Here is a 27,908-nt window from a genome sequence, read left to right on the forward strand (position 1 = left end):
TCCTCCACAATGATTTAAAAATTCTGGAAAAAAGAGAGAAGACCATTTAGAAGGTTTGCAAAGATAAAAGTCAGATGCCTTCTTCTTTACAAAATGGTGACACATAGCCATCTAAAAGGAAGGAAGGATGTGAAAAATAAGACCAAAGGAAGAAGGCTGCTATCCTAATGAGTATAACAGAAAATGCTGTGGTGCTAATTTCCTAAAGTTTCCATCTTCCCACAGAAGCTATTTTTGTATAGAGTTTTTCCACAGGATGAAATGGTGATTCCATGATCTAGAAAGTGATATGAGTTACTGTTACATCAGGCGTTGATTTGGGAAGTGTAAAGGCATTCATATTTTTAATATGTGTCCATTTCAAGAAGATTATTGCAATACACTTCGTGATGACATGCTCCTGAGCTAAAAACAAAAAATATTTGTTGTTGTTGTTGTTGTTGTTGCACCTGACATTACTGTTTTTACCCAAACAACTCTTAACTTTCGTTGTGGCATTTTGGATCTTTTCAGAAAGTCTTCCATTGTGGAGACACAAGATGACTTCATAACTTGCTGTTTTTAAGGGAAAATGTAAATTTTTTCAGATCAGAAATGAAACTGCTATGTTAACTGCATACTCATTAGGAATAAGTAGCAAAGACAGGAGGCTACAATGGAGGTTAGAGAATTTTATGGTGTTCTTGCTTGATGCATGGCCATTTGGAGTGCCTCTTCAGTTCTTAAAGCTCTTTGACTTGGAAAATTATACAAAATCTAATCATATTATTGCATAAACGGAAGACCAAATTTCTGCTCCTCCACCCAAATATAAATGAGCAACATGATTTTTCAAAATTGTTGGATACTTCAGAGTTTCTGATCATATTGCTGGATCATGTAGTGGGTGCAGCACTCTGTCAAAAGAATCTGCTGCAATGATTTGGATCTGTATAGTACTCTGCAATTTCCAAAATTATGAAGCTTATTTTGATTTGTACAGAGGAAATACTAATATTAACGCTAATGCTATTGCTAAACAAAGCTTTGCCAATGTTTTCCAGTTTTCCAATAGCATTTCTCATGACTTTTTTCTTTTTTAGACTTGAAATCTCTAAGAATTGTGCCTCTCCAGCAATCTTCTCATTCAGCATCTCAAAGCTTGTTAGATGTTCAGAACCCCCCAAAGGCCTTTTGACTCACATAGCTTATTTGGCATCACTGTTGTCTCTTTTTTTGAGGAATTGTGGCAAGGAGTCAGATACTATGGGTGCATATCAAAAGAAACCAGCCATCTCTTCTTTCAGCCTGGGCACATTTTCAGTTTTACCAAACAGTATTCATGCTCATAACCATTCTGCTGCTGTGTATGGCTTGTAAATCTTTGTGGGGTATGTTTGTTCGGGGAGGTACTGTGGGATGAGCATGTTTGTGACTAGAGATGCTTGGATTTGAAATTCTCTCAAATACTCTCAATTAAAAATTAGTTCTGTCTTGTTTAGTTGTAGTTGAATGAAAAGCCAGGTACAATAAAATTGCAATGTATGAGCTTGGCTGTGTTCCTGCAGAGATGTCTGCAGGTTCTGGAATCTCAACGTCTTTCTTCTTCTCCTGGGCAACCCATCACTGTTCTTCGTACCACTGTGTCAACCAGAACTCCTAATCCCACATCTCTACGCTTTTTCCTCCTTTCCTTTCTCCACTGCTGGAGTGCTCCGAGTAGTGCCAGTCTATGTTGATGCTCTAGATGTCATGCTGGACAAAGAAATGAGAGAAGGGTTAAAAACCCATAGTTAGGTTTTGTAGGTGGGAGCACTTTTGCTCCACACATTTCCTGGGCTTCCAGTTTTCTTCATGGGTAATGATAGAGATGTAAACTCTTCCATTTCTGATGATTCTGAGAACTACTGCAGGCTTCATAGGTTCATTATTAAAAGCCTGTTAAATAAAGTAACTTCTGTTTCTTTCTAGCACTATATACAACTTGGATGAAATGTTTTGTCTTTATCTTAATAGGGTACTTTGTAACCCAAATTATTTTACTTGAAGATCAAATAAACTGTTAGAGACAGGGAACAATAAATATTGTAAAAATATAATATAAATAAATGCCTCATTTAAAGAGAGCACCAGTGAAATTAAGGGACTAAATCTCTTGTAAAATTTTTGCTTACATTAACTCAGGTTAAAATATGCTTATGATAACTTTATCAAACAGACCGAATCTGCCCTAAAAGCTTGAATTATTTCATATTTGACTTCTTTTTGTTGTTTCAACTTCTGAGTTACATCAGTTAGACAAATGATCCGTGAGCAAATCCAAACGGAGTTACCATTATCTGTGTGCATGAAATGTGAGCTGGGCTCCAAACAACTGTGACTGTATCTTAAAAAGATTTTTGTTTGTTTGTTTACTAATTATCCTCTAGTTGCTTTGAAATTTGTCAATTTTTGATCTTTAGGTTACGGATTTCCAATCTATAAGACAGTCAAGACGGATGACACTTTTAATTAAAAAACAAAACAAAAAAGCAACTAGAAGGTTTTCATGAACTCACATAAATGCAGCCTAAAGAAGAGTGCCAAAAACCAAATGACCCCGGGTAGTCGTGAATATTTGTGACACATCTTTAAGGCACTAGTCACAAATTTAAGGTTATGTGTGGGCAACATTGATTCCCTTTCAGTTAATGAACCACTTTTACTAAGTAGATGTAGAGCTTTTGAGAATGTCAGTTTTCTTTTAACTCTTTGTGTGGTGTAAATATGTGGTTGTTTTTTTTTTTTGTTGTTTGCCTTTTTTTTTTTTAGAAGTGTTATTTGGATGTGTGGTTTAAAGTGTGGTCTGTTCTAGGGAATGATTTGGGAATACATCTGGCGCATTAAGGATGTTGCCATGAGAATGACATGTTCTGAACTTTGAGTTTTAGTACGACTTTTGCAGATGTGCTGGCATTGAAAGGCGGTCTCGTGATGTGGCTTTGGGTGGTTTTGCTTACATTTATCACTTTTATTCCTGTTTTTTTGAGGACACTTGTTACTCAAAATTGTCAATATTTGCATGTCTAGTAGCGGAACCGTTAAGCTGAACATTTTTTAATTAGTTAATCGTAGTCAGAATGTTCTGAAACAGCCAGACTAATTTATAGCTTGTAAACAGCTTTTCTCCTGGCACTGAAATGTCAGTGAAATACTGTAGATCACAAGGATATATACAAAAGGATGCAAACTCAGGTTTTCACAATTAGAAAATTTTGGTTTTTTTTAATCAAAATTACAAATTCTGTGTTCGGCTAGTGCTGCCCATGACATGTCTTCCAGAGTTATTCACGGGCTGGGAAGTCTCTAGCAAAGAGCACTGGGAAACTCGTTCTCAACATCCACAGGAGTGCCCGGAAATTTGCAAGTTATGGCATGAAGCCAGGTTGGTAATGCCAATGTGTATGATCATTTCTGACAAACTAGAAGCCTATCAAAGCTTGCAGTCACATTACAATTGACTACTGCAGACAATTCTGCTCTTTGGAAATTAAATGAAGTTGGTCAAGCTATTCTGAAAAAAAAAAAAAAAAAGAGAGAGAACACCATGTCTTACAAACCAATGTTGAAAGGGGTTATGAAGAGAAGTCATATAGGTTTAGAAAATGGGAAGTAACTATCAAATTTGTTCAAGAAAAATTTAGACCAGCTTAACTTTAGAGATGCTTTCAACCTTTCACTACTACCACTGAAAATGGAAGTATCTTTGTTAGTAAGTGGAAGTTACACTCTTGGAAAAGGAATTATGATCAATAATATTTCATTTAAAAGGTAAACTCAGGGGACCTCCATCTTTTTCTAATACAATGGCATGCAGTAGCTCATAAATACATCAGTTTAACAAATTATCTAAGCGCCTGGTATAACTAAAGTGCTGCAGAAGCCTACATTAGTTTTACATCAGACTGATATAAAGCACAGGTCCTCAATGGTTCAGTTGCTGGTTCTGCTTGCATCACCTTGCCCCTCAATTGCGGCACCATTTTTTGGATTGACCTTAGCATGAAGTTACCTCAAGAAGCTAGAATAGGCCATTAAGAAAATGAGGGAAAACGCCACTGTATTTAGTCCTCATGCAGTTTAGTTCCAGGATGAATTTGATGCATGTCAGTGGCAATGCAAAAGTGGGGATAGGACTGTAGGAAGGAGAGGACAAACCTGTGGCAGGTCCCACCAAGACTGTATTCCATGGCATTAGCTATCAATAACCACCCTTTCAGTGAGTCGTGGGAGGAATAATCTTTCTTGTGTGCTGCGTGTTGTCCTTTGGGTACCTTGAGCCTCCTACTGGGAGGATATTTTTTGGAAGAGCTCTGGAATTTACACTTTGCCCTTTTCTGTAGTAACCCATGTTTATTAATTTCTTATATATATTTGACAAATAATGAGATCTTTAGTGCTTATTAGTGCATTTACTGGATGGATGAGCTTACTCGCCTGTATTTGTTTTTTAATTCTAAATAACGTGCAAAGCTCTTGAAGCCTATTTGAGTCTGCTTGCTTGTCAGTGGAAGAAATCTTATTGCTGAACATGGCTTCTTTTTACTGTTTTTAAATAAACTACTCACAAAATATTTACAGCTCTATGTCAATCTTCATCAATGTTTGCAGTCCTCCTGACCTTTACATGTGGAATGCAGGTTAGGCAAATGTTTAATTATACTCAGCTGTAGCTTTTCCATCACTCAGGAAGTTGCCACAGAAAAGAATGGATTCTCTTCTATATCACGTTATTTCCGTTTCTGCATTAAAAACTATTTATTTTTATTTTTGTACTCAGTTAGTTCATCATTCTTGTAAACTGTCAGATATTAAACACTTTCCTGGTTGCTCATGAAGTAGGTTTATTTACTGAATGCAGTCAGCAACTGAAGTGGTACAATAAAAATTACGTTGCATGTTTTATAGGAGGAAAATAAATAAATTTTTGTCAACTTCCTGTCTAGGCAACAAAGAAACATAAAAGAAAGAGAGGTCTGACAAGTTTGTTTCCTTTTGCGTCTGACAAATGTTGCACACTAAATATTTCCTATCTCTATTTTGCTCTACTGTGGTCCTGTTCCAACATTCAAATTTTTACTGAAACTGGATTTCAAATGTGGATTTTGAAAAATGTAATTTCGAGAAAACTGTGTCTGTTTTTCATTTGGGCCAGACAAGTAAATTAGAGTACACATGGCTAGTACTGATTTTTTCTTGTGGCTAGGTTTTAAAAATGTTGAAGGACTACCCATTGACTAGCCACATTGCTCAAATTGAGTTCAACAGCAGAAAAAGAAAAAAAGTAAGGTCTTTGAAAATTATTCTAGACTAGTCTTGAATTCCTGATTTTGAGACAAAATTATCTTTAATGTATGCAGTTATTTACAGTTATTTACAGTCTAGGTGCAGTTATCATGCACCTAGAATTTTGCAATCCAATAGCAAGTGAAAACATTTTCTGGAATTAAGACCTGATTTGTATAGAAAAACTGATGAAAAGCTACTGGTGTATTGTGAAGAGAGAAAGCAGTACATAGTCAATGATATCCTTAAAAGGAGGAAAAGATAGAATTGATTGGCCTGTTAAGGTGCAAAGGAAAAAAAACTCCCAATTATGGATTTTTAGGAGTCCAAACAGAGGTCTGGCTGATGATTTGTTGCAAAAATATTAATTTAGCTGAACTGAAGTTATAACTTTAAGCTTTAGAGAAGATGACCTGGTAGATGTTGATTAGCGGTTTGTTAACATAGTGGAGAAAAATGCATGTAATAAACACCTGGTCCTGCTTGCAGTCCAGAATTTGTGGTAGGATTATAATACAAATACCCCTAAAATAGATTTCACTTCAGGAAATTTATTAGGAAATGATGTTCCAATTTTAAGTCCGCTTGCTATAGAACTGGCTGTCCACAACAACTGGCTGAAATCTTTCACTGTAGGAATTAAAAGCATCTTTTTATTGTAGCAGTGGTTTTGTTATAGGATGAACCTATTTGGAAGAGCTTTTAGATCTGTGTGGAAAAAAAGGTGGGTTTATAAAATGAAATTTTGTGTATGTGTATATTTTGGCTGGCTGCTAAGCAGACTAAACATGCTGCATGCATTTGAAATCCAGTGTTTGACAAGGATGTTGGAACTGCTGTGGTTACTGCTGCTGTTTCCAGAATACCTTTTGGTTCTTAAAAGGTATTAATTGCTCATTAGCAATCTTATGACTCTTTGTTGAGTCTGCCGTCCAGAGTGAGGCTACCACTGTCACTTCTTCACAGTGTTACTGAGACTAGTGAGCTAACCCCCTATCTAGAAGAAAAGAGACTTAATGTGTTTTCTTAATGAAGTCTTCTAGACTGTTCTGATAATTTATGCAATAAAAATTGCATGCAGTCTAGTAGGTTTTGATAGCCTTCAAATATTCTAGCAGACTGTCCTCTTTCGATTTTACTCACAAATTATATATGCTTGCACTATTCCATGGAGGTCAGTAGGGATTTCCCTTAAGGCTTTCCTTTTAGAAGCTGTGGAATTTCACAAGTAGGGGCAAATCTTGTTTGCTGCACAGGATGCTGCACCTCTTGTGAAATGGGGCTGTGTGGGATCTCTCCTCCGTGCAGGTTTAGCCACAGTTTCAGGGAGCAACTGCATGAGTTGTCTGCTCCTGGAGCAATCTGTCTGTCCTGAGAAAAAGGGCGTAGAGCCCTTACTGGTACTTGGACTTGGAGCTGGGCCATGGACATGTACATGAAGCTAAGTCTTTTCAGGAGTCACACAGAATCAGACTCAGGAGTGGGGAGAGGTAAAGGATAAGAAACTGGTTATAGTGAGTAGAGGACTTAGAAGGTGAAAATAGATGCCATTCATGCAGTATATGGGATGTGGAGGCAGGAGGCCTCCTGGGCAAGGAGTGTGGTTCCCTGGCAAACCTGCACATGCATATAACCTTCCCTGGTGAAAACTGGAGTTGCGTAAGTTAAAACACAGTACTTATAGCCCACACAAAGGAAAGCCATGCTCAGGCAGGGGCATTTGTTTAAAACACAGGTCTTTATCTGTACTGGACTGTAGGTCACCTGGGTTCATCCTCAGGGCCCAGGCCTAGAGGCTCAGGAGTTTTTCTTCCTGGGCCTTTCTCCCATTCTTCAGTGCCTATCCCCACCAGGAGGATTTCGCCTCTCTGTTTATTTAGTCTAGGCAACCGGTAGCCAAGGGAGAAGCCCTCCACTCCCCAGTGCTGTACTGTTTTCAAGTTGTTACTTTCAAATCTATTTGTTTATGTTGATGTCCGTGTTTATCAGCTAACGGAAGGGAAAGCACCGCTCACCAACTCACTGTAAACATTTGCAAAATTGCTCTACTGGCTTCCTGCACATCCTTCCTCCCCCGACATGTCTCCTTGGCCTTGAGGTTTACAGAAAAGCCTGGAGATGGGTAGGGTCGCTGAAGGTGGCATCTCCACTGCATACTCACCCTTTCTCCACCATCCCTGATGTAATCAGGCATTGTAGGTGCCAGGAGAGTACTGGTTATAAAAGTGAAAGCCCAGCAATAGCTCTGGACAGACACATGGCCCAAAGGGAGGTCACCTTTCCCTCAAGGTAGCGGCTGAAAGGGGAACAGCCTTAACAGGATGCCCACCTCGCATGTCATGGACCACCAGGCACATCGTTCTGTCCCTGTGCAGCGCCTTCACTGCTCACGTGGATGTGCAAAGACACATGGGCTCTGAGGGTTTTTTGGTGTCCTGCAAACCACCATGATCAATGAAAACACAAGTGAGGATGCTGGGTGGTTATGAAGGATGCCTTCTCTCCATTGGAGGTGTTCTGCCACACAGGAGGTTGGCCTGTAGCCACATGGCTGCAGAGGTGGCACTTCTGCAGCACAATTTTCTGTCCTTCCTGCAAGACTTGTTTGTTTAAGTTAGCAATATGGGGTATGGGAGCTTCTCATCTGTATCTCCTGGCTCAACTTTGCCTCTTCACAAAGTAGAAGAGTAGGATGGGAATTATAGGCAGTGGTTGCCATAACTGAATTAAGAGAGGATCATGCCTTTTGGAATGTGTTCCTGGAAATGCTTTTCACTGAATAGAAGGTAGTCCCAGATTATACTCTAATTCTCAGCTGCCGATGAAGAACAGTGACTGTTGTACCAAAGGATCCACCTACTCTTGTGTGCTACTGAAACCTGGAATATTTTTCACTTCTTTGAAGATATAACTAAAAATGGAGTTCTTAAATAGGAAAAGGGTACAAAAACAACTGGATAGACAGTAGTCCCTTGGTAAATACAGTAGTCTCTGTTTGCTGGAGGCTAAACAATATCTGGTAGTCTGTGGATTTAGATCTGCTTGTACGTTTACTGATGGACGGGTTTGTATTATAACGATAATGAGATTAGTTAGTATTTGCATTAGTTAGTATTCTGCACAGTTTGAGCTGTGCAGAACAGAGTGGCATAAGGTGATATTTTGAAAACTTTACTAAATAAGCAAATACCTTGATTCTTGTCAGAGCTTCCTGTAAAGGATTTTAGTTTGAGGAAATGTTTGCTTTAAATGTCATTTTTGTCCAAATATGGAACAACAGGAATAGCTTTATATTTCCTGTGAACTGACTGGAAGCCCCCAGGATTTGCATTGCTTTGTGAAAATGATGTTCACAGCAGCAGCAGGAAAGTCGTGTTCACAGAGCAGCTTTCAGGGGACTCCCATGACCCTACCTCCAGGACAGACCATTGGGGAATTTGGAAAGGAATGTCAGAAATGAGGTCCCTGTGATGAAACATTTCAGATCCAGAAATCTGGGATTCATTTGACTAAGATGTGACTGTTCATTTATTACAGCTTTTTACTGAGTACTTCTACCAATGCTAATTTAAAAAATAAATATTTTCTGAAATAATTGTATTAAGTATTAAAAAAAAAAAAAAAGAGACAATATTTTTTGAGTGGCCAAAATACACTGGAGATCTCTGATAAGTATCTGTGGTCTGTCTGCAGTTTTTGTGTGAACATCCTGAAGGATTCTGGTAACACTAAAAACAACAACAACAAAACAAATACAGCCTCTGGCCAAACAGAAGAAAAACTTGCCAAAATCTACAAACAGCCCCTCATGTCCCAAAAGCAATAAAGAATTTATTTCCAACTATATTATATAGAGATTTATTTGTAGAGAACCAGTTTTGTGAAACTTGTAAGAGGATTTTAAATAAAACCAAAGTTGAATTGTTGTAAATATTTCAAATTTCATTGTCCATGATGATACTTCAGACAGTAAATTCTCATTTCTTTCAGTTATATGCCAGTTTGGGTGAGACTTGCTTAAAGTTTCCCTCAGATTAAAAGTGGTACTTGCCTGATGCATTGACAACGGCAGTGCCACAGTTTTCCACTGTGTACGATTGTTACAGGACATTTCTTATCTAGTCTAAAGCTATTCCTAGAAGATGTGTTAGGAGAACAACTCTGCATTAACAGAGAGCAAGTGGGGACCACTTCTGTTTTTTTCTGTCCTACCCATGTACATCAACGTACATCCAAGGGAGGTCTTCAGCAGTATGAGAATTTTAATTCTTCTTATGCATGCAAGGTTTAATGAGTCTACAGAAACTGGGTTGCACTTATTACTGTTGCTTAAACCTAGGCATCTAGAACCATGCGAGAGACTTATCAGACATGGCAGATACTACCTGGGACTGAGGGGAGAGCTGTTGCCACCTGGCTTGGAATCTGGAGGCAGGTGGGATACCACAGGACATCGTGAATGGCACTATTCTACTGTGCTCTATGAATACTGGATTTACAGAAAATAGAAATGACACAACCAAGGATTTTAAATAGCTACTACATGACAGAAACTTTCAGTTACTGCTGACTAGAGCTGAACTTAATTTGGAGACCTAGAGGTGGAAAGCTGTAAAACCAATAAGCCATCCCTTGGTTCAAGGAATTCCCAGAACAGTCGTAATAGTAGTCCGTCCTTGATATGCTGGGTAACAAAAATGGACATGAAGATAAGTTGCCAAGTTTTTAGGTTGTTTGTGGTTTTTTTTTGACTTTGAAGAGAAGGAAAGAGACGGAAAGACTGGACATTATAAATATTATAACATTATAAAATCATAAAATATCCTCTTCTCTCTATTATTTATCTGTCTAGTGATATCTGAAATAGGTGTCTTTACAACTGAAATGAGAGCTGTCCTGCATTTCTGTTCTCTGCTTTAAGTCCTGAAAGTGAAGGCATGACAAGCGTTCCTCTTCCTGAACCATTTTGTGGGTTGAAGTTCATCTGTCAGTCCAGGACAGTTGGCTTCCTACTAACTCCTGAAAAGGGCAGACTTCCACTGTTTAGGCATATGATCAAGGCCAGTCTTTTAGCACAGACATCGCCAAAAAGCAGCTACCCCTGTCACAGCAGAGCGTATGGGAATAACTGAGTTAGTGACTGCACCAAGTCACCACTCTCTCTCAGCACTTTTGACAAAGCTTGAACTGCTAAATCCCCTGTGTGTGAATCTTCCTCTGCTTGCCCACAGTACTTTTCTAATGCTTATGCCAAGGTTTCCATTGATGAAATATACTTAGAATAAGTAGGCAAACAGATACCATGCTAATTATCAGTTAAAGCTAATTGTCATCAAAGTAATATGTTGTATAATTAACTTCAAGCTAGCCTTACAAGTTGATTCATTCTGAAGTGAAATTTTCTGTTCAGATGCTACAATTAAACTGACTGTTTTTCTGATGACAAAAGAGGATACATCCCAATCTACATTGCAACAATTGCTCCATTTCAAACACTAATGAAGGAAAAGTATAACCTTTAAAAATGAAAAGCTGGTAGATTTTGATCAGGATTGGGTGAGTTTGTCAGCAAGTTGGTGATTTGATGAAAAATACGACTTTAGAATTGGTGAAATAAAAAATGTAAACCATATTCAAGGAATAAAACAGTAAAAGAAATTATTAAGAATAACAATTTTTTAAAAAGAAATCAGAGACATTTTTGAGAAATGCTTTAATAGTGCACTTTGACTTGTTTGATTTTTCATCATTTGCTAAGAGCAAAGAAAATATACCTGGACTCAGAAAGGAGTTGCTTTTTCATTATGGTATTTCCTTGAATTTTGAAGATACCCGTGTTCAGTGTAGTCAGGGGGTTTTGAGTACCTGCTTGACAGCCTGCACTTGGGATATCTACTCTCACACTGCTGTAGTGTGGTTCCATACCCAGCTGTTGTGGAGGCAGGATGAAAGCAGGTGAAAATGCCTTTATACTCCACTGCTTTGCACATTGAGGAAGATGCTCAGGTTCCCATCTCCGATCTAATAAGATTTCAATGTGCCATGTGAAATGAAATTATTTCAGTGGAAAAAGGGGGGTCAGTCTTGCCTTTGAAATGCTCCACAGCACATCATGTTTCTTGTTCTTCTGAGAGAAATGAACTCAACCCTCTGAGGCAGGAGGTAATGTATAGCACAACTTTTAAGTCTGGGTCAAATACTTCATGCAAAGCTCTGTTTTGAAGGAGGAATATGACTTTGAGGTGTGGTAGTTCTGTGTTAGTGTTTTTGTTGTTGTTGTTGTTTGTTTGTTTGTTTGTTTGTTGTTGTTGTTTTTTTGTTTGTTTTTTGTTTTTTTTTTGTTTGTTTGTTTTTCCCCTTAATTATGGCAAGGAAGAATTGTGTTCTTATAATGAACAGTCGGTTTGCTTTGTGAAAATCCTAGGAAAAAACGTAGGCAGGAAAAAAAATCATTTTCTTCCACAGACTTTCTATCAACCAGGAGATCAATACATAAATTAACCTTACAAATATAATATTTCAACATGTACTTGTAGCTAACACTTATATTAATACTGATCCATACCTTATCACTGTAGTCTGTAAAGACCTAGAAGTTCATAAGTTAGACATTTAGGTCCTTTTTAATAGATTAAATTGGATGTTTCTTGCAAATATTTTTATCCTTTTGTATAAATACAGTATGGTGAGATAAAGAAACAATGAAGCTTTTCATCCTGCTATATTTATTTCAGAAAAAAAAAAAAAAAGAAAAAAAAAAAAGAGGAGAAGGAGTTTATACTCTTCAAGTATAGCAACCTGTTTCCAAAATCTAAAATAAATCTAAATCTAACATTACAGGGACAAATAAGACATTCTTTCTTTTCTTGTTATCCTTTTTGTTCTAGCTAGATGCAACTCAGAAGTTGTAGCAATGTGATTTTTTTTTGAAGTTGTTAATGGACTGAAAAATCAGTTAAGAAAAATATTTTATCTGAGTGTTGCAGTTAACTGATTAGTAGTGATTTCCTCTGATGATATTTTACATACAAAAAGAACAGTTCAGCTAATTCAGTGCAGTTCTATCCAAAGGGTAAACATGGGAATAGTAATGCAGCTAGGGAGCTATTTTGACATTCTGAAGAGAAGAAAATATGTGAAGAATTTGAGATAAGTATCCTGCTGTTGGCATCACTTCCCTGTTCCCGTATTTGGTGGGATGTGAAACTGAAGACATCTATTGATCCAGTTCTTTTGTCAGCTACATGAGCTGTACATATGTGTGCGCAGGTAGAAGTGCAGTCTTTGCTATGTAGAGATAAATCTCTGCTGTGATTAAGATAGCACAGGGGAGGAAAGATTGTCTGGTGGGAGGAGGTTGAGCTGTCACTTGAAGCTGTCACAGAAACATCCCACTGACATAACCAAAATTGGTGTTTGAACTGGGAATTGGTGCTAGGATGCAGTCCAAATTGGGATTTGAACTAAAGCAAAGCAGACAGGGAAATCTTTACTATTCTCATCAGAAAACATGATCAGTGTAACGTCTAAACACAAAATGACATTTTATAATGAATAAATTATGAGATGAAATAAGTATTTTTGCTTGTTGAAGCATTTCAGATATGAATTAGAAACGGTGAATAGTCCCAGAATTTTAACATCTGTGCTAGCCTCATTGGTCACCTGTTCACAAGGTTTTCAATCACTGGCAAGACATTGCATTTTGGTATAGGGGAAGTGACTATGTGCCCTGGAATGCGATTTTCAACACAAATAACGTTGAGTAAACAGTGAGAAACATATCGGGTATCTGCCTTATACCTGTGGTGTACAATGCAAGACTGGAACTAGACTGAGGCCAATGCAATTGGCCTGTGCCTGCAGGAAACTCAACCAAGGCTGGGCTGATATTGTGGGATGGGAAACTGCATTCTGTCGTGAAAAAAACACTTGTGCGAGAAAGACGAGTGTCCAGGAACCAGCTCTGCCTTTGTGCCCTTTGGGTGCTCTCTGCAGCCTCCAGACACGGGGCATTTCCAAATATGGCCGCCGTCTCCCTCGTAGGCTGCTACTCTGGCTGTTTGTATTGTTCCTGTACGTGTTCCAAGCAATAGTCCTCGACTGCCAGGAAAGTAGCTGGACGGGGAAAAATAGACCAAAATGCGAAAGTCTGTAGTCTGACAGATGTGTTAGAAACGGAATTGCAGAGCAGAGTTTCTCCCATCCGCTGCAGGAAGTTTCAGCAGTGCTGCTTTCAGGGCTGAGCACCCCTGAGGCCTGAGTAGGCAGGGGCTGGGCTGGGTGCTTTTAGGGCTTTCCTTTAGCATGATAGTAAACAAATGTCTCTCCTTTAGGCAAATATTCAGTCTGCATGAAGCACGTTCCCACACGTGATGTTAAAATGGCATAATCTTTTTTGTAGTTTTATACTGATTTGCTAGCGTGATTCACAAAGCTTATCAGTTGCAGACAGTCTGGGAGGAAGAAACAGAACGGAAATGCTTGTCAAAAAATAAAGCAATTTGTACTGCTAAAATGAGCTTGTGCTTCTGGGCTAACTGGTATTTTGTGGGAGGAGTAAGAAGAATGAATGCCACCAAATATTATCTAACAGGCTAGCCTGAGCTGCAAGGGAGCTGTGGCTGTTTGAAACCTGCTAGCTGGCCATGCAGAGTAGGTGCATCTGGCAAAGATCTTTGGGTCAATCTAATTAACTGCTACACAAGGAATAAAGACCCTTCCTTTTCAGTGCCTCCCCCACTACGCATTATACTTCCTGCACAGCACCATTCCTTCTCTGTTTTTTTCACTTGGAGGACAGCAGTGATTGCTCCAAGCTCCATGCGGTTCCTGGAGAAGACACTGTTTCAAAGAGGATGCCTAGGAGATAGGACAAGAATATTTTTCCCATCTCTAGCCATGTGTGGTGGGAAATCACAAACTGGATTCTTCATATTAGACTTGTTCTAAATCAGAACAATTTCAAGTAAGAGTAATAATTTGCATAGTTTCATCTCACTTACCTTGAGATGATTATCATTTTTCCTTCAGGATGAAGTTTCACATTTAGGACTTGATTGTGCAAGGTTCATAAGTCATTCCTAAATGAGCTTCAGAAATGCAGATCTCCATGTTCACTGTTCAGAAGATACTCAGATAAATTACAATACTTTTTGAGGAATTAGGAGATATTATAATTCTCCATCCCTGTAGCCCTCTGTATCCCTTAGCCCTCTAATTGTCTGTGTGTGTACACTTCGCTCTCCATTTTTACCCTTGTTCTCATATGTAGCCCATACTTGCTTATTTCGGTCTCTCCTGCTTTGTCCTCCAAGGTGTGATTCATTGACATTGAAAGCAAACATCCGAAATAGGTGAGATGAATCCCAGCCCAGAAATGCCTGTTTCTTACTGTCAAATAAAGGGAGACTGCAGTGAATAGATGTTTGTAAGCACAGTAGGTCAAATTAACACAAATCCTTATTCCTGTACCTGCTATAAACATCTTGTTCTCCCAGTTTCCCACCTCATTACTTAAATGCCCCTTTGACCTCCTTAAACTGACATTTGATCCATAAGCTTTTTCCAGTCTGTGCCTCCCATCTTCCCAGATGACCAGGAGGAAAAAGTTCATACTTCTTCCTAGCATATGCAGAATCTTGTCACATCCTTTAGATTCAAAAATAGGCATTGGTAGCTGCAGATAATGTTATCCAGTAGAGATTGTCATTGTTAGCCAATCTTCCATCTGTTTATAAAGGTTACAGTCAGTAACAGTAGGAGATGATGCTACTGTAAAATAAACATGGAATTTTGGAGTACAGGTGGCGTGCTCTGGCATAGTAGGTTACAGCACTTGACTGCAAATAGGACGTTATGCAGCTGTGCCTCCTGATGCTCTGTACTTTTTTACCTTATGTTTTTCTAAACTGAGGCTTAAGAAACAGGAAAAATGGAATATAATGAAGTCATTTTGGGGAGCACAAAAGGAGACCTGAAAGCACAAATCCATTCTTCTGGCCATGCCAGATTTAAGAACAAAACCCAACTGAAAATAAATAGCAACATACCTTTTTCTAAAATGGTGCATGTTAAATAACAGGCTGAAGGAAATATGAGGGGATTAACTTGAAAACAGATGTTTATAATGATACAATGACGTATTTTAATTGCATTCCCAGATGCAATTAAAACAGACTTCTTCTGAATTTAAGGGATGTGTTGATACAACTGATAACATTCTACATGATGCTGGAGGAGGAAGTATGAGCTGCAGGCATGCGTCCTCCAGCTGTGATCTCATCAGGTCTGAAAAACTAAGAGAGGTTGTATAGGGTCAGTTCTTGAAATGGGAGGCCCAATGCTTTTCTGGGCAAAACCATGTACTGCAAGAAGTGAAGTTGATTATTCAGAGAGTGGCACTTTTCCCTACTGGTCAGTACTGAGTTGGCGTTGTAGCATGTGTTGGCATTGTTTTCAGATCCAATTGTCTTTCTACAGTATAATGTAAGAGAAAAATAGGAATATTGTTGCTTTATATGAATGTGGAGAAAATTTAACATCAAACAACAAACTCAGCAGATCTACATATATATATATATAAAGATAGCATCAAAAGCAACAAATGCTTCAGGAGCTGGTATTTTAGTTTTATTGGACAGCCTTTAGTAATTTTATTTTAAGCATTAAAACCCAAGTTCTCTTTGATGCTTTGCTTTAAAAGTAAATGTACTTAAAAAGTGTTACTGTATTATCAAACTTTCCTGAGTGAGAATGTTTATTGGTCTCTTTCCAAATTTAGAACAGTTTGGGTGCATTTGCTCTGACTTCCCAGCAGCACTGAGGTCCCTGTAGCTTCTGTATTCCGTAGGCATGAAGGGATGGACGCTCAGCATCCTTGCTGAGAGCTCATTCTGGAGAGATGCTGCCCCTGACTGCTTCCAGTTAATGGCTTACTAGGACTAATGAAGTATCTCATGTGCATTAGTAGAATATTCAGGGATATACATTTTTGCTTGTTTTCCTCGTAGTTTGTTTCTGAGGGGCACAACAACTATAAAAGTGATAGACTGCCTGAGTTACTCACCAGCTGCTTCATGACTATGAGGAGGAGAAGTAGGGAGTAGTCCAGATGTACTTGAGAGTGCAGGAGTACTTTGGTAACACAGAGCAACCATAAGCTTTCACTTGGGCATCAGTTAATCTGACTTCTCTCATCTGTTACCAGCTTTCATGTTTTGCAAAAATATGAGCGTCTCTTCATGAGTATGTGATAGAAATCTCAACCATTTAATTATTATTGACTTAGAACAAACAAACAGACTTCCAAATCTCTCAAGTCTCTCTCTCTTGGCTTATATGAACAAAAGTGTGAAAGCTTTTAGTAGCATTTATTCTCATTGAGCTCCCATCCTCAAACATCTAAAGCAGGAGTCTCTCTCCCTTACTTCTGAGGGAAGTTACACTTTGGAGTATTTCAGGTGTTGAGATCAGCTGTCGGGACTAGCAGAGCCAGCTGCACAGTGCACCGCCCTTCCCTCCTGAGATGAAGACCCCCCTCTCCCAAATTCTCCTGTCCACCTGGCCTCCAGAATTTTACTTTACAGAATCCAGATAAATTTGGGAGTCTGTCAACATTTATGCTGAAGTACTGACATTTTCTGGAGGTAGAAGTTAACTGCATCTAGACTTTAGTTTATGTAGTGTAGAAACCCCATAAGGTACTGCTGTACTGAGAAAACAAAATCTTTCAGGAAAAGAATCTCTGCAGTATTGACTGGAAAGGAATTCAGACTGGCTATGCTTTTCTTTACTCATGTGTTTGCATACATTCTTCTGCTGCAGTGAATGTGCTTTTCCTAAATGGAAGATTTCCCATCATAATGACAATTACAGTTTGGCATTACAGAAAGCAAGAAAGGAGATCATCTGAAATGTAAAGTAGATGTAAGAAGGGACCAGAACCCTGGAGATAGTCATTGCCAGTCCAGTAAACATTAACAATTGTCTCCTTATCTAATGTTTAAGATTAGGAGCAGTTTACCCTTTTGAAGGCTGTGGTTTGGCTTGATTTTGTGAAGTATTTGCAGATGTGCTTGTTTAGATAGTGTACCATGGTAATTATACCAGTATTTTAATTTCCTTTAAAAACCTTTTTTTTTTTTTTCATATCTGAAGACTGCAAATCACTGATTAAAAAATTGAGTAAATCAATATCAAGATCTCAGAGTAAAGACCCAAAGGGTATAGACAATATTTTGCATCTTCAAAAAATAACCAAAGACTGTATTTTTCAGGTCTTCTGTTTTCTTCCTTAACTGTGGGAGATAAGTCATGAAATACAGTTTCCCCATTCCTTTCTCCTCAAAGCAATGACATGTATTTATAGAGATTAAGTATGCGTGCAGCCATTTATTGATGAACTGGTACTAAAGAGATGCTTCTAAGAAAGGATTGATTTTATTTAAAAAAATCTGTTGGGCTTTGAATGTATAAATGCAGAAGAATCCTAGAGGCAAGTTCAGAAGTTGTTTTGAATTGGGACTTGAGACTTTCATATTGTTAGATGGAGAATATGCATGTGTTCTGGAATAATGATTTATATTGAAAATGCTGGCCCCGAAATACAATGATTTAAAAGCAATACAGCATTTTTATTAATGAGTAAAAACTACAGCTTTTTTTTTTTTTTTTTTTTTTTTTTTACAAAATCGTCTTTGACTGTGACAGAATGTACGTCTGTATAAAGATAGCAAAGTACTGCATTGGGCTTAAGTGGACATTCCATGTGCTGACCACCCTGCTGATATCCCTGACTTGTTGCTGTATTTTTTGACTGTCACCCAGTTCAGACAATTAATCTTCTATTTCTGTTTTATTTTCAGGGTTGTTCCGGTTGTGGAAAATGTGACTGCAGTGGAGTAAAAGGGCAAAAGGTGAGTATGTCAGCTGTCTCTGCTTCATTATCTCTCTTACTTAAACCACACAGTGTATAATCTACTGGGCGGCAGGTCATCCGTGGGTTTCCCTGGGCATTTGTATCACCATAGAACATTGTCAGGCCCTTTAAGCAGTGTTTCCAAAATGCTGCCGCCTCAGTATCTGCAGTGGCAGGGGGCTGGAGGCTTGGGGTGGGAAATGCCTAATGCCATCACTGTTGGGTGAAGCCCCCAGCCTGGTGCTTAGCCATGCCCTCTCTCTGTCCCCACTGAGCGTGATGCTGACCCGTCAGCCTCACCTTTCTCGTGCCTCATCTTTCCCATGCCTCACCTCCAGACTTCCAGTGCAGATCTTGGTTTGACATTCTTGACCACCTTTGGGAGAGAGGTGAGCACCTCCATTCAGAAATGGTCCCCTCAGTGCTTTCCAGGAAGTCTGTGGGCTGTGATGCATCATAAGCAACATACCTTGACCAGGGGTCAGGTAACCCCAGAGGCAATGACATCCAGTAGGAAGAAGGAAGTTGATAATAAACTCAAATACAGAAAAATATTTCAGATCAAGGAAAAAAAAAATTTCCTTTTTTTTTTTTTTTTTTTAACAGAACCTTGCAAATCTGTTCATTCAGCTGTGCAAGCTCTTTCTGTGTATGAAACAAAAAATATGTATTAAAGGTTTCTTTTGAAGCAAATAGCAGTGAAGAAAAAATACAGTGTACTTAAACATTCCATGAATTCCCTCTGCAAGTTACCTACTTCAGTAAATATTGTAGACACTCAATCACTTTCCTTATCTCTTTCAATTTTGCTGTAGAGATTTTAATCTACACTATCTTTGGTTGTGCATGCACACGTACTGTATATCTACCATTACAAATGAGTGTAAACCAATGGTTTTATCATCCTGTGATTGCAGTGGGTACATTTTTCAAGGTAAGTTGTTTAGGTCACCCAAAGGAGTACTTAGAAGAGTGTTTTTTTCTTTAATTGTTGGCTTTTTTAATATGTAAATACACATCCAGTTTTCTACATTGTCTCATATGCGATAGCTACATATTTACAGATGAGGATTTTAAGAATGTTTGTTGGTGGCTTTTCTTTGGTGTTCTCCAAAACAGAGGAACGTAAGTGGCTTAATTAGAAAATAAAGCAGAGATAATTTTATTTGTAGCAGAACGTAGATTAATGTTCTGAGAAACATGAAATGTGTCAAGTTAGAAAACATCTTTAAGATGAAGTCTCCTTTTTTTTAATGACCAATTATTATCTGTTTAATAAAAGTCAGCCATCTATTAAAAACAAATAAGGCAAAAATTAGCTAAGGGTCTGGAACTCTGAAATTGTTCCTTAATATCTTGATCTTATTTTTCAGTTATAAGTACAAATGAATTGTAGAAACAGATAGATATTATATAACAACCCTCATGTTGAAAGCCATTAGTTTGCAGTTCATAGAGTATGCCAGCATCTTGTAACTAGATCATTTTAAAAAATGATAGTTTGGGGAAATAAAATGTAAAACACTTCAGTTGTTTCCATCTGTGTTCTGTGAGAACAAAAATATTGTTTTTGCACAGAGTTACATTGTTTAAAGGTAAATTGTTAAATGATAGTGTTTGTCACTCCAATTTTATGAGTACAAAAGCCAAATGGTCCGTACCAATTAGTACAAGACCTGAGAAGAGTCAATGAGATAACAGGAAAGCGCCGCCCTATGGTTCGTAACCCTTATACCCTCCCTGATGAGTAAAATCCCTTATGAGCACAAATAGTTCAGCGTTAGAGATTTAAAGGATGTCTTCTGGGCATGCCCACTGGATCCTGAAAGTTGGGATATTTTTACATTTGAATGGGAAGACCCAGAAACAGTCCATAAACAGCAATATAGATGGACTGTTTTGCATCAGGGATTCACTGAACCCCCTAATTTGTTTGGGCAAGAATTGGAAAAGATTTTAGAAACATTTCAGATTCCAGAAGGGGTGAAGTTGTTACAGTATGTAGATGATTTATTAACATCTGGGGTAGAAAAATCAGAAGTAAAAGAAGCCACAAACAAACTCCTGAATTTTTTAGGAAAACATGGATTAAGGGTACCTGAAGATAAAGTACAGTACGTAGAAAAAGAGGTTAGGTATTTGGGACATTTAGTCTCTGAGGGTAGATGAAGAATAAACCCTGGAAGGATTCAGGGAATTGTGCAACTTCCTCTCCCTAGAACAAAGAAGGAATTGAGAAAATTTTTAGGTTTAATTGGATATTGCAGACTGTGGATAGAGGCATATGCGCAGAAAACAAAGAAATTATATCTCAAATTACTGCACAAAGAATCCAATATAGTGAACTGGACTAAAGAGGAAAAAGTAGTGGAAAATTAAAAAAAAAAAAAAAAAAAAAAAAGATCTTATTACAGCACCAGTCTTAGCTCTTCCCGCCCTAAAGAAATAAATCTTTTTATAACTGTAAGTGAGGGTGCTGCTTTGGGGGTCTTAACCCAAGAGTGGGGAGATAAGAGGAAAGCTGTAGCGTATTTGCCTAAATTATTAGACCCCGTGTCCCAGGGATGGTCAGAATGCATTCAGGCAGTAGCAGCAACTGCCTTATTAGTAGAAGAGAGCAGGAAATTGACCTTTGGAGGACAACTGATTGTTGTTACCCCTCACCAACTGAAGACTGTTCTCACTCAGAAAGCAGGAAGGTGGCTGAAAGACTCCAAAATAATAAAATATGAAGCTATTCTAATTGAAAAGGATGATTTAACTATAACTACAGAACCTGTTTTGAATCCTGCCTTCTTCTTGTCAAAGGGAATTGAAGATCCAATGAATATGGAACATAAGTGCTTAGGTCTAATAAATTACCAGACAAAGATAAGATTAGATTTACAGGAGGTGCCCTTAGAGGAAGGGGAAATATTGTTTATAGATGGATCTTCTAGGGTAGTACAAAGGAGGCGATGCAATGGTTATGCCATCATTGAAGGAACAGATGGGAATGTTGAAGAAATGGCAAAACTGCCTAGTAATTGGTCAGCTCAAACTTGTGAATTATATGCATTAGATCAAACATTAAAGTTGTTAAAAGGAAACAGGAAACTATAAATACTGACTCACGATATGCATATGGGGTGGTACATACATTTGGAAAAAATTGGGAAGAAAGGGGCTTAGTAAACAGCAAGGGAAAGGAATTGGTCCATGAATAATTAATTAGACAGATTTTGGAAAATCTGTTACCACCAGAAGAGATTGCTGTGGTGCACGTGAAAGGACATCAAAAAGGAAACTCCCTACTTGAATGGGGAAGCAGAATTGCAGATGAAAAGGCTAAAGAATCAGCTTTGCAATGACAAGTAGAAGCGAAGCTGCTTCTTGTACCTGAAATAAAACCTCCACCTGAAAAGCAAATATTCAGTGAAAAAGAGGTAGAAGCCTTCAGGGAGTTAGGAGCGAAGGAGACTGAAGGACGGTGGATTCTCCCTGATGGGAGAGAAATGGTAAATAAATAATGAGGGAAATTTTAGCTGTTCTACATCAAGGAAGCCATTGGGGAGTCCAGGCATTGTGTGATGCTGTATTAAGAAAATATGTATGTATAGGCATGTATACCATAGATAAGTAGGTGTGTAATAGTTGCATAACATGCCAATGAGTGAATAAGAAGGTCTGCAGAAACAGCCTCTGGGTGGGCGGGAGCCAGGACTTCGACCTTTTCAAAGTATCCAAGTAGATTTTAACTGAATTACCTAAAGTAGGTAGATTTAAGTACTTGCTAGTATTAAGTGACCCTTTGCCAGGATGGGTAGAAGCTTTTCCTTCAGTATCAGCAACAGCTAGTGTGGTGATAAAGGTAATCCTGGAACAAATAATCCCTAGATATGGGGTTGTTGAAAATATAGACTCAGATCAAGGAAGTCATTTTACTTCATCTATTTTTCAAGAATTAACGATAACCTTAACAATGAAATGGGAGTTTCATACTCCATGGCATCCTTCCTTCTCCAGAAAAGTAGAACGAATGAATCAGACATTAGAGAAACATCTGTCAAAACAGGTTTTAGAGGCTAAGCTTCCCTGGACAAAACGTTTACCTTTTGCAGTTCTCAGAATTTGAACTGCTTCTAGAAAAGATGTAGGAGTTTCACCATATGAGATGTAGTTTGGGCTACTGTACCTGGGTAGAAGCAGTGAGATACCTACTTTTGAAAATAAAGATATTTTTCTTAAAAACTATATACTTGGATTATCTTCTTCCTTGGCACCTCTCAGGATTCGTGGACTTTTGGCTCAAACCCCACCTTGTACATTCCCTGTAAATTCATTCCATGCAGGAGATTGGGTCCTGATATGTACCTGGAGAGAATCAAAACTCCATCCTGAATGGGAAGGACCATTCCAAGTGCTACTAACCACTGAAACAGACATAAGAACTGCAGAAAAAGGTTGGAGTCACTATACTCGAGTGAAAGCATCCGTTGACCCTAGTACCTGGGAAGTTGTTCCTACAGAAGACTTGTTGGAAGTTAAAATCACAGAATCACAGAATTGTCTAGGTTGGAAGAGACATTAAGATCATTGAGTCCAACCTCTGACCTAACACTAACAAGTCCTCCACTAAACCATATCACTAAGTTCAACATCTAAACATCTTTTAAAGACCTCCAGGGATGGGGACTCCACCACTTCCCTTGGCAGCCCATTCCAATGCCTCACAACCCTCTCAGTGAAGAAGTTTTTCCTAATATCCAACCTAAAACACCCCTAGCACAACTTTAGCCTGTTTCCCCTCTCCCCCAGGCACGTGGGAGAATAGACCAACCTCCACTTCTCTACAGCCTCCTTTAATGAGCGATAATCAAAAAGAAAAAAATCAAAATCAAAAAGAAAAATCTCATAATAGACTCTGAGCAGGATAAAAGCTTACAATTGTAAACTAACCTTTTTATTTTCACAGGTAACCAGTAAATGTGACTTGAGATTGGGAAAAAGGACTGGACTATACAGAATTGGAGTGCCTCCGAGGCGTTTTTATTCTAGTAACAGTGTGCATCTTATTCTTTATATTGATAATTATTTGGAAACCTACGATTTAAAAATAATGACAGGGAGAGGTCAATTATTAATTTTTATTCTGGTGATTGTATGCCTCAAAGAAGGCCTTGGCCAGCTGGCAACATGGAAAAAGGAAGACCAGATAATAGGAGCAGCAGGATACCCTGTCAAGATGTAGGTGAACGTGACAAAAAACGAAATACCACAAAACATCACATTTTATGCTTGTGAGGTGTTAGCTTGTGGAGATTTAAATGCCCAACGACAATTAAGCAGTGAAAACAAGTATCTGTCCTGAATCTAAGACTAGTGGGCTGTATAAAGGACTCCTTTGCCCAGGATGGAGTAATGTATGGTGCATAACCACTTATAAAGGATGGACGTATACACCCAGTCCAAGTAATAGTTTAAAGGCATTAATGAGCCAGATTAACATATTTAAAGGAACTGTTCAGTCCAACTGTCACCCTCTACAATGTAATCCCATAACTATAACAATTAATAAGGCTGGTGGCCTTATTAACTGTACTTTCGGTCTCGGAGCAGATGTGAGTGGGAAAGACCCAACATCCAGATTTAGGATAGCTGTATGGGATCCACCCTCTATTGTCACCAAAGGTAGGGAGAAACGAGGAGAAAGCAAGAGGCCTTCTTCGAAATGAGGCAGTTGTGACAGTTAAATAAATAAAAGATCTTATGCAAACAATTGAGATTGAAACAGGGTATTGGAATGTGAATGCCTGGATAGAAAGGGTTAAATAAACTGTCCAGAGTCTCAACCATAGCAATTGCTATGCTTGTGCCTCAGGACGACCGATTTCCCAGATAGTGCCCTTCCCATTGGGGTGGACCAAGGACTCCCAGGGAATGCAATGTATGATTGCATTGTACCAAGAGAAGACTGCCTGGGGAAATGAGGCCTGTAAGTCTCTCTCTTTGTTATTCCCTTCCTTGTATGATAGCGATACCGGGGTTCCCCCTGTATTCTCCACAGCTGTAGGTAACCATACAGCTTGCCTCTCACGGCAGGGTGTGAGTGCTACCCAGCACCTGGGAGAGTTTGCCTTGCGTACAAGGACCTTGAATGCTACCAAGGACTTGATGGGAAACTACTCAAGACTGGAGATCCCTAGGGCAGATCTCTGGTGGTACTGTGGAGGAAAGATCTTATGGTCCACCCTACCATCTAATTGGGGAGGTACTTGTGCAGTTGTTCAATCAGCTATACCCCTCACCCTGGCATTTGAAAGACAAACAGCCGCTGGTTGTTGCATTATTCCCTGTGTAAGAGGACTAGTCCATCAGTTAATTGAAACTGCACTATTGAAACAAAATGACCGTGGAGCCACCACCTTACTAAGATACTATGATGATATTAGAGGAGATAGAAAGCAAAGAAAGTGAAGAAGAGGAAGATATCTGCCAAATTACACCTTAGAGAAAGTTTTGCAAAAATCACCAATTTATAAAGAAGAAAAGGGGGGAATTGTGGGAACAAAAATGTTTTTGCACAGAGTTACATTGTTTAAAGGTAAGGAATGTGGTATTGAAATATGCTTGCAGTGATAAGAAAGCTTAGTAGACGACCTTGTAAAATGCAGACAACTAGACTCCTTAGAGCAATTAGGTGAAAATAATGGTGTCAAGTCTCCGGCAACTGAAGGCCATGTATTGTCTGTGAAGCATTGGATAGGTTGTGAACCTGGATTACCCAATCAATGGGGTAACAGGGGAGGGTCCTGGGTGTTGAGAAATAAAGTATATAAACTGTGCTATGTGACTACCAGGTGTGCTTCTGCTTGTGTCCACCATTGCAATTGTGAATCAAATTGCTACTTCACTGAGATCCTTGCCTGAGCCTACGTTACTGGCCACAGAGTGTTTCTCACAGTTCCTGCCTTTGCTAGAGCTTCTCTTGCTGACATTTTCTATTTGCGTAGCTCAGAGACTCAGAGAGTCCTATTTCTTGAAAAGAAATAGGTGCTTGCCTAATATGATCAAAGCCAAAACAACCTCAGATTAATGTCGGTCATTTAAATATGTGGAAGAGTGTGGTGAGACACTGGAACAGGTTGCCCAGAAAGGTTGTGAATGCCCCTTCCGTGGAGGTGTTCAAGGCCAGGTTGGATGGGCCCTGGATAACCTGATCTAGTGGGTGGCATCCCTGTCTGTTGCAGGAGGGTTTCAACTCCGTGATCTTTAAGGTCCCTTCTAACCCAAGCCATTCTGTGGGAGTGTGGCCATGGGGGTCGACAAGCCCCATGGTTGGTGATAATATTGGACTCTTAATGATGAGGCCATGAGGAATGTAAAGAGTTTAGAAGGTACAAAGAAGGGTGATTCGGAGACACAATGCCATCTTGGGTTGCTTGTTCTCCAGCCATTAAGGCATGGAAGTTGCTGGGTGTTTGCTGTTGCTGGGCAAAGCTGTTGACCAATGAATAGTTAGTGGAAAAGTACTGCTGTGGGGCAAATGGTATAAGAAAGGAGCCTGTCCTCAATAAGTGAAGAAGTTATGCCCTCCATAAGAGAGAGAGCAAGTTACGTCCTCAATAGGAGAGAGTTGAAGTTATGTCATCAATAAAGTGGTAGCAGTTACTGATCCTGAAAGAACCATGTTGCCCGTGTGGTCTTTACGCTACACCATTCTATGATTCTATGCTATCAGTCTGTAGCAACAGAAGTCAGTAAATTCAAGATCTCATGCCAACTTGTCCAGCAAGTAAGTGTTAAATCTTGACATACTCTCAGACTATGTAGGGAAGATAATTTTAACAAAAGAGGCACCTGAACAAGTGAACAAATAGTTATGCCTAGAAAACCATATCCAATAAAATAGTTTGAAATTATTTTGAAATATATTTAAAGGTAACTTCATTCACATCAATATCTATTTAATCGTGCTTACTATGTTAACACTGTAAGTCTTTCAAACGTGTAGATTGGAGATCGAACTGAAAACTGCAATTTATTTAAAAATATCTCCCCCCCCCCTCCCCTTCCCCCCAGCCCTTGTTTTAGCCTACTGCAGGTTTGAGTGACAGTTCTTTACATCTAATGCCCATCTAGAATAAGGACAGATTGGTACCCAGTCCCAGTCCCGAAGAGAGGAGAAGTTGGTCAGGCAAAGCAAAGGAAGCATCCTTCCCAACTTCCTCTTTAATGTTTCTAGAAATGGCCTCTCCAGCCAGCACATTTGGATGTGAAATGTGTCTTTGGTAAATGTGGTTCCCATTAACACTCACATCAGTAGAGGTACCTGTTGCTTCAGAGATCTATGTGAATATTGTTCAATCAGACTGATTAGAAGGACTGATCCAAGCTAGGACCCAGGACATGAGAAGGCTGCCATGCCCAGCCCATAGTGGGACCCAAGGTGATCACATTAGAGAACATCTGCTCTCCACCTCTCACGTAGCCTCCTGCGTGGGAAGTACTCATCCATTCTGCCCTGCGCCATCCACAGCCAACAAATTGCCTGTGCTGGAAGCCCTTTTGATCTGGCTCCCATGTTGTGCAGAAGTGCACACACGCTGAAGGGCCCTTTCCAATCCACCCACACTCTTCAGCAATGTAACCACAGTAGTTTACTGCCGTGGGAGCTTAGGCAGCTGCGGAAGTGGGTGCTGGGTTTACCCTTTAATGCCTTAATCATTAACATCTGGAGATGTATTTCTTACCGTAGTGTGGGAAGAAGTTCCAGACCCTATGGTTTATGCTTGGAGGGTGGGTATTAATTAACATATATTTGATGAAGTAGTCGTATTAATGATCTCACCAGAAAAAGTGCTGAAAATAGTATTTGACTTAAAAGCTGTGAAATGCCCAAGGAATGTTACTCAACAAAATTACGGACATGGAAGAGTGAGTTATACTGCCATATTTTCGTCCCTCATTTGAGACTCTTTTCATCAATATGACCATTTGGATGGCCATATTTAGAATGCATTCAATATGTTCTCTCATTAGACTGTTTCCATGAAAATTACATCTCTATGCCAAACGCCTTTAAGATGACTCATAGTTCTTCAAGGGCATATAATTGACAAAGTTTAAAGTTTTTCATCTCTTTCAGAAAATCTCAGAAAGTGAGCATAATTGCAACAGATGGCTCTTATCCTATAAAGCCTTTATTATTACACTGAACATCAGGCTGTTATTTTAACTAATGTAATATCAAGCATCAACTTTTTGCAGAACAGAAGGTGCAGAAATTTTAGAATAACACTATATTGCTAAAATAATAAAGTAATAAATAATACCTTGATGTTTTCCATTAAATAGATTAACCTAAACCATCTTCAACTGTTTCCTCTTGCACTTTTTATTTGTCGGTCTACATATTAACTGTTCTTTCTGACCTCATTGAAGTGTGAGCTCTGTTTAAACTGATTAGACTTCTGAATGCTTGTCTACATTTTATTGGGTTACTCAGAAGTAGGCAGAAGCTATATTTTCTCTTTTATCCTAGCTAGACTTTGCGAACAATTTCAAGCAGCTGTGGAGATAAGAAATTCTATCCATTGAAGTGTATAGAAAAAGCAGGTTAAGCATTTAATTGCTATTTAGAACAAAGGCTGTATAGACTGGAGTAAAATTCCTTTTGTGTGACTGTTTTCAATAATTCATGCCC

The 27,908-nt window shown here is 38.9% G+C and overlaps 1 protein-coding gene and 1 long non-coding RNA gene across 2 annotated transcripts in view; both read left to right on the forward strand.

Moving 5' to 3' along the window:
* The window catches only part of COL4A1 (collagen type IV alpha 1 chain), a 127,984-nt gene that overhangs the window by 30,324 nt on the left and 69,752 nt on the right, over positions 1-27,908 (forward strand). Inside the window, exon 2 of the mRNA XM_084515177.1 lies at positions 18,171-18,221. Within this exon, the coding sequence (XP_084371303.1) occupies positions 18,171-18,221 (51 nt within the window). The remainder of the gene's footprint in view (positions 1-18,170; positions 18,222-27,908) is intronic.
* On the forward strand, positions 22,566-25,119 carry LOC311434812. The gene is made up of 2 exons (XR_014691743.1): positions 22,566-22,665; positions 23,178-25,119. It is a non-coding gene; the product is annotated as an uncharacterized lncRNA (long non-coding RNA).

The sequence above is a fragment of the Aythya ferina genome, assembly GCF_964211825.1.
Source record: "Aythya ferina genome assembly, chromosome: 1".
NCBI classification, from domain to species: domain Eukaryota; kingdom Metazoa; phylum Chordata; class Aves; order Anseriformes; family Anatidae; genus Aythya; species Aythya ferina.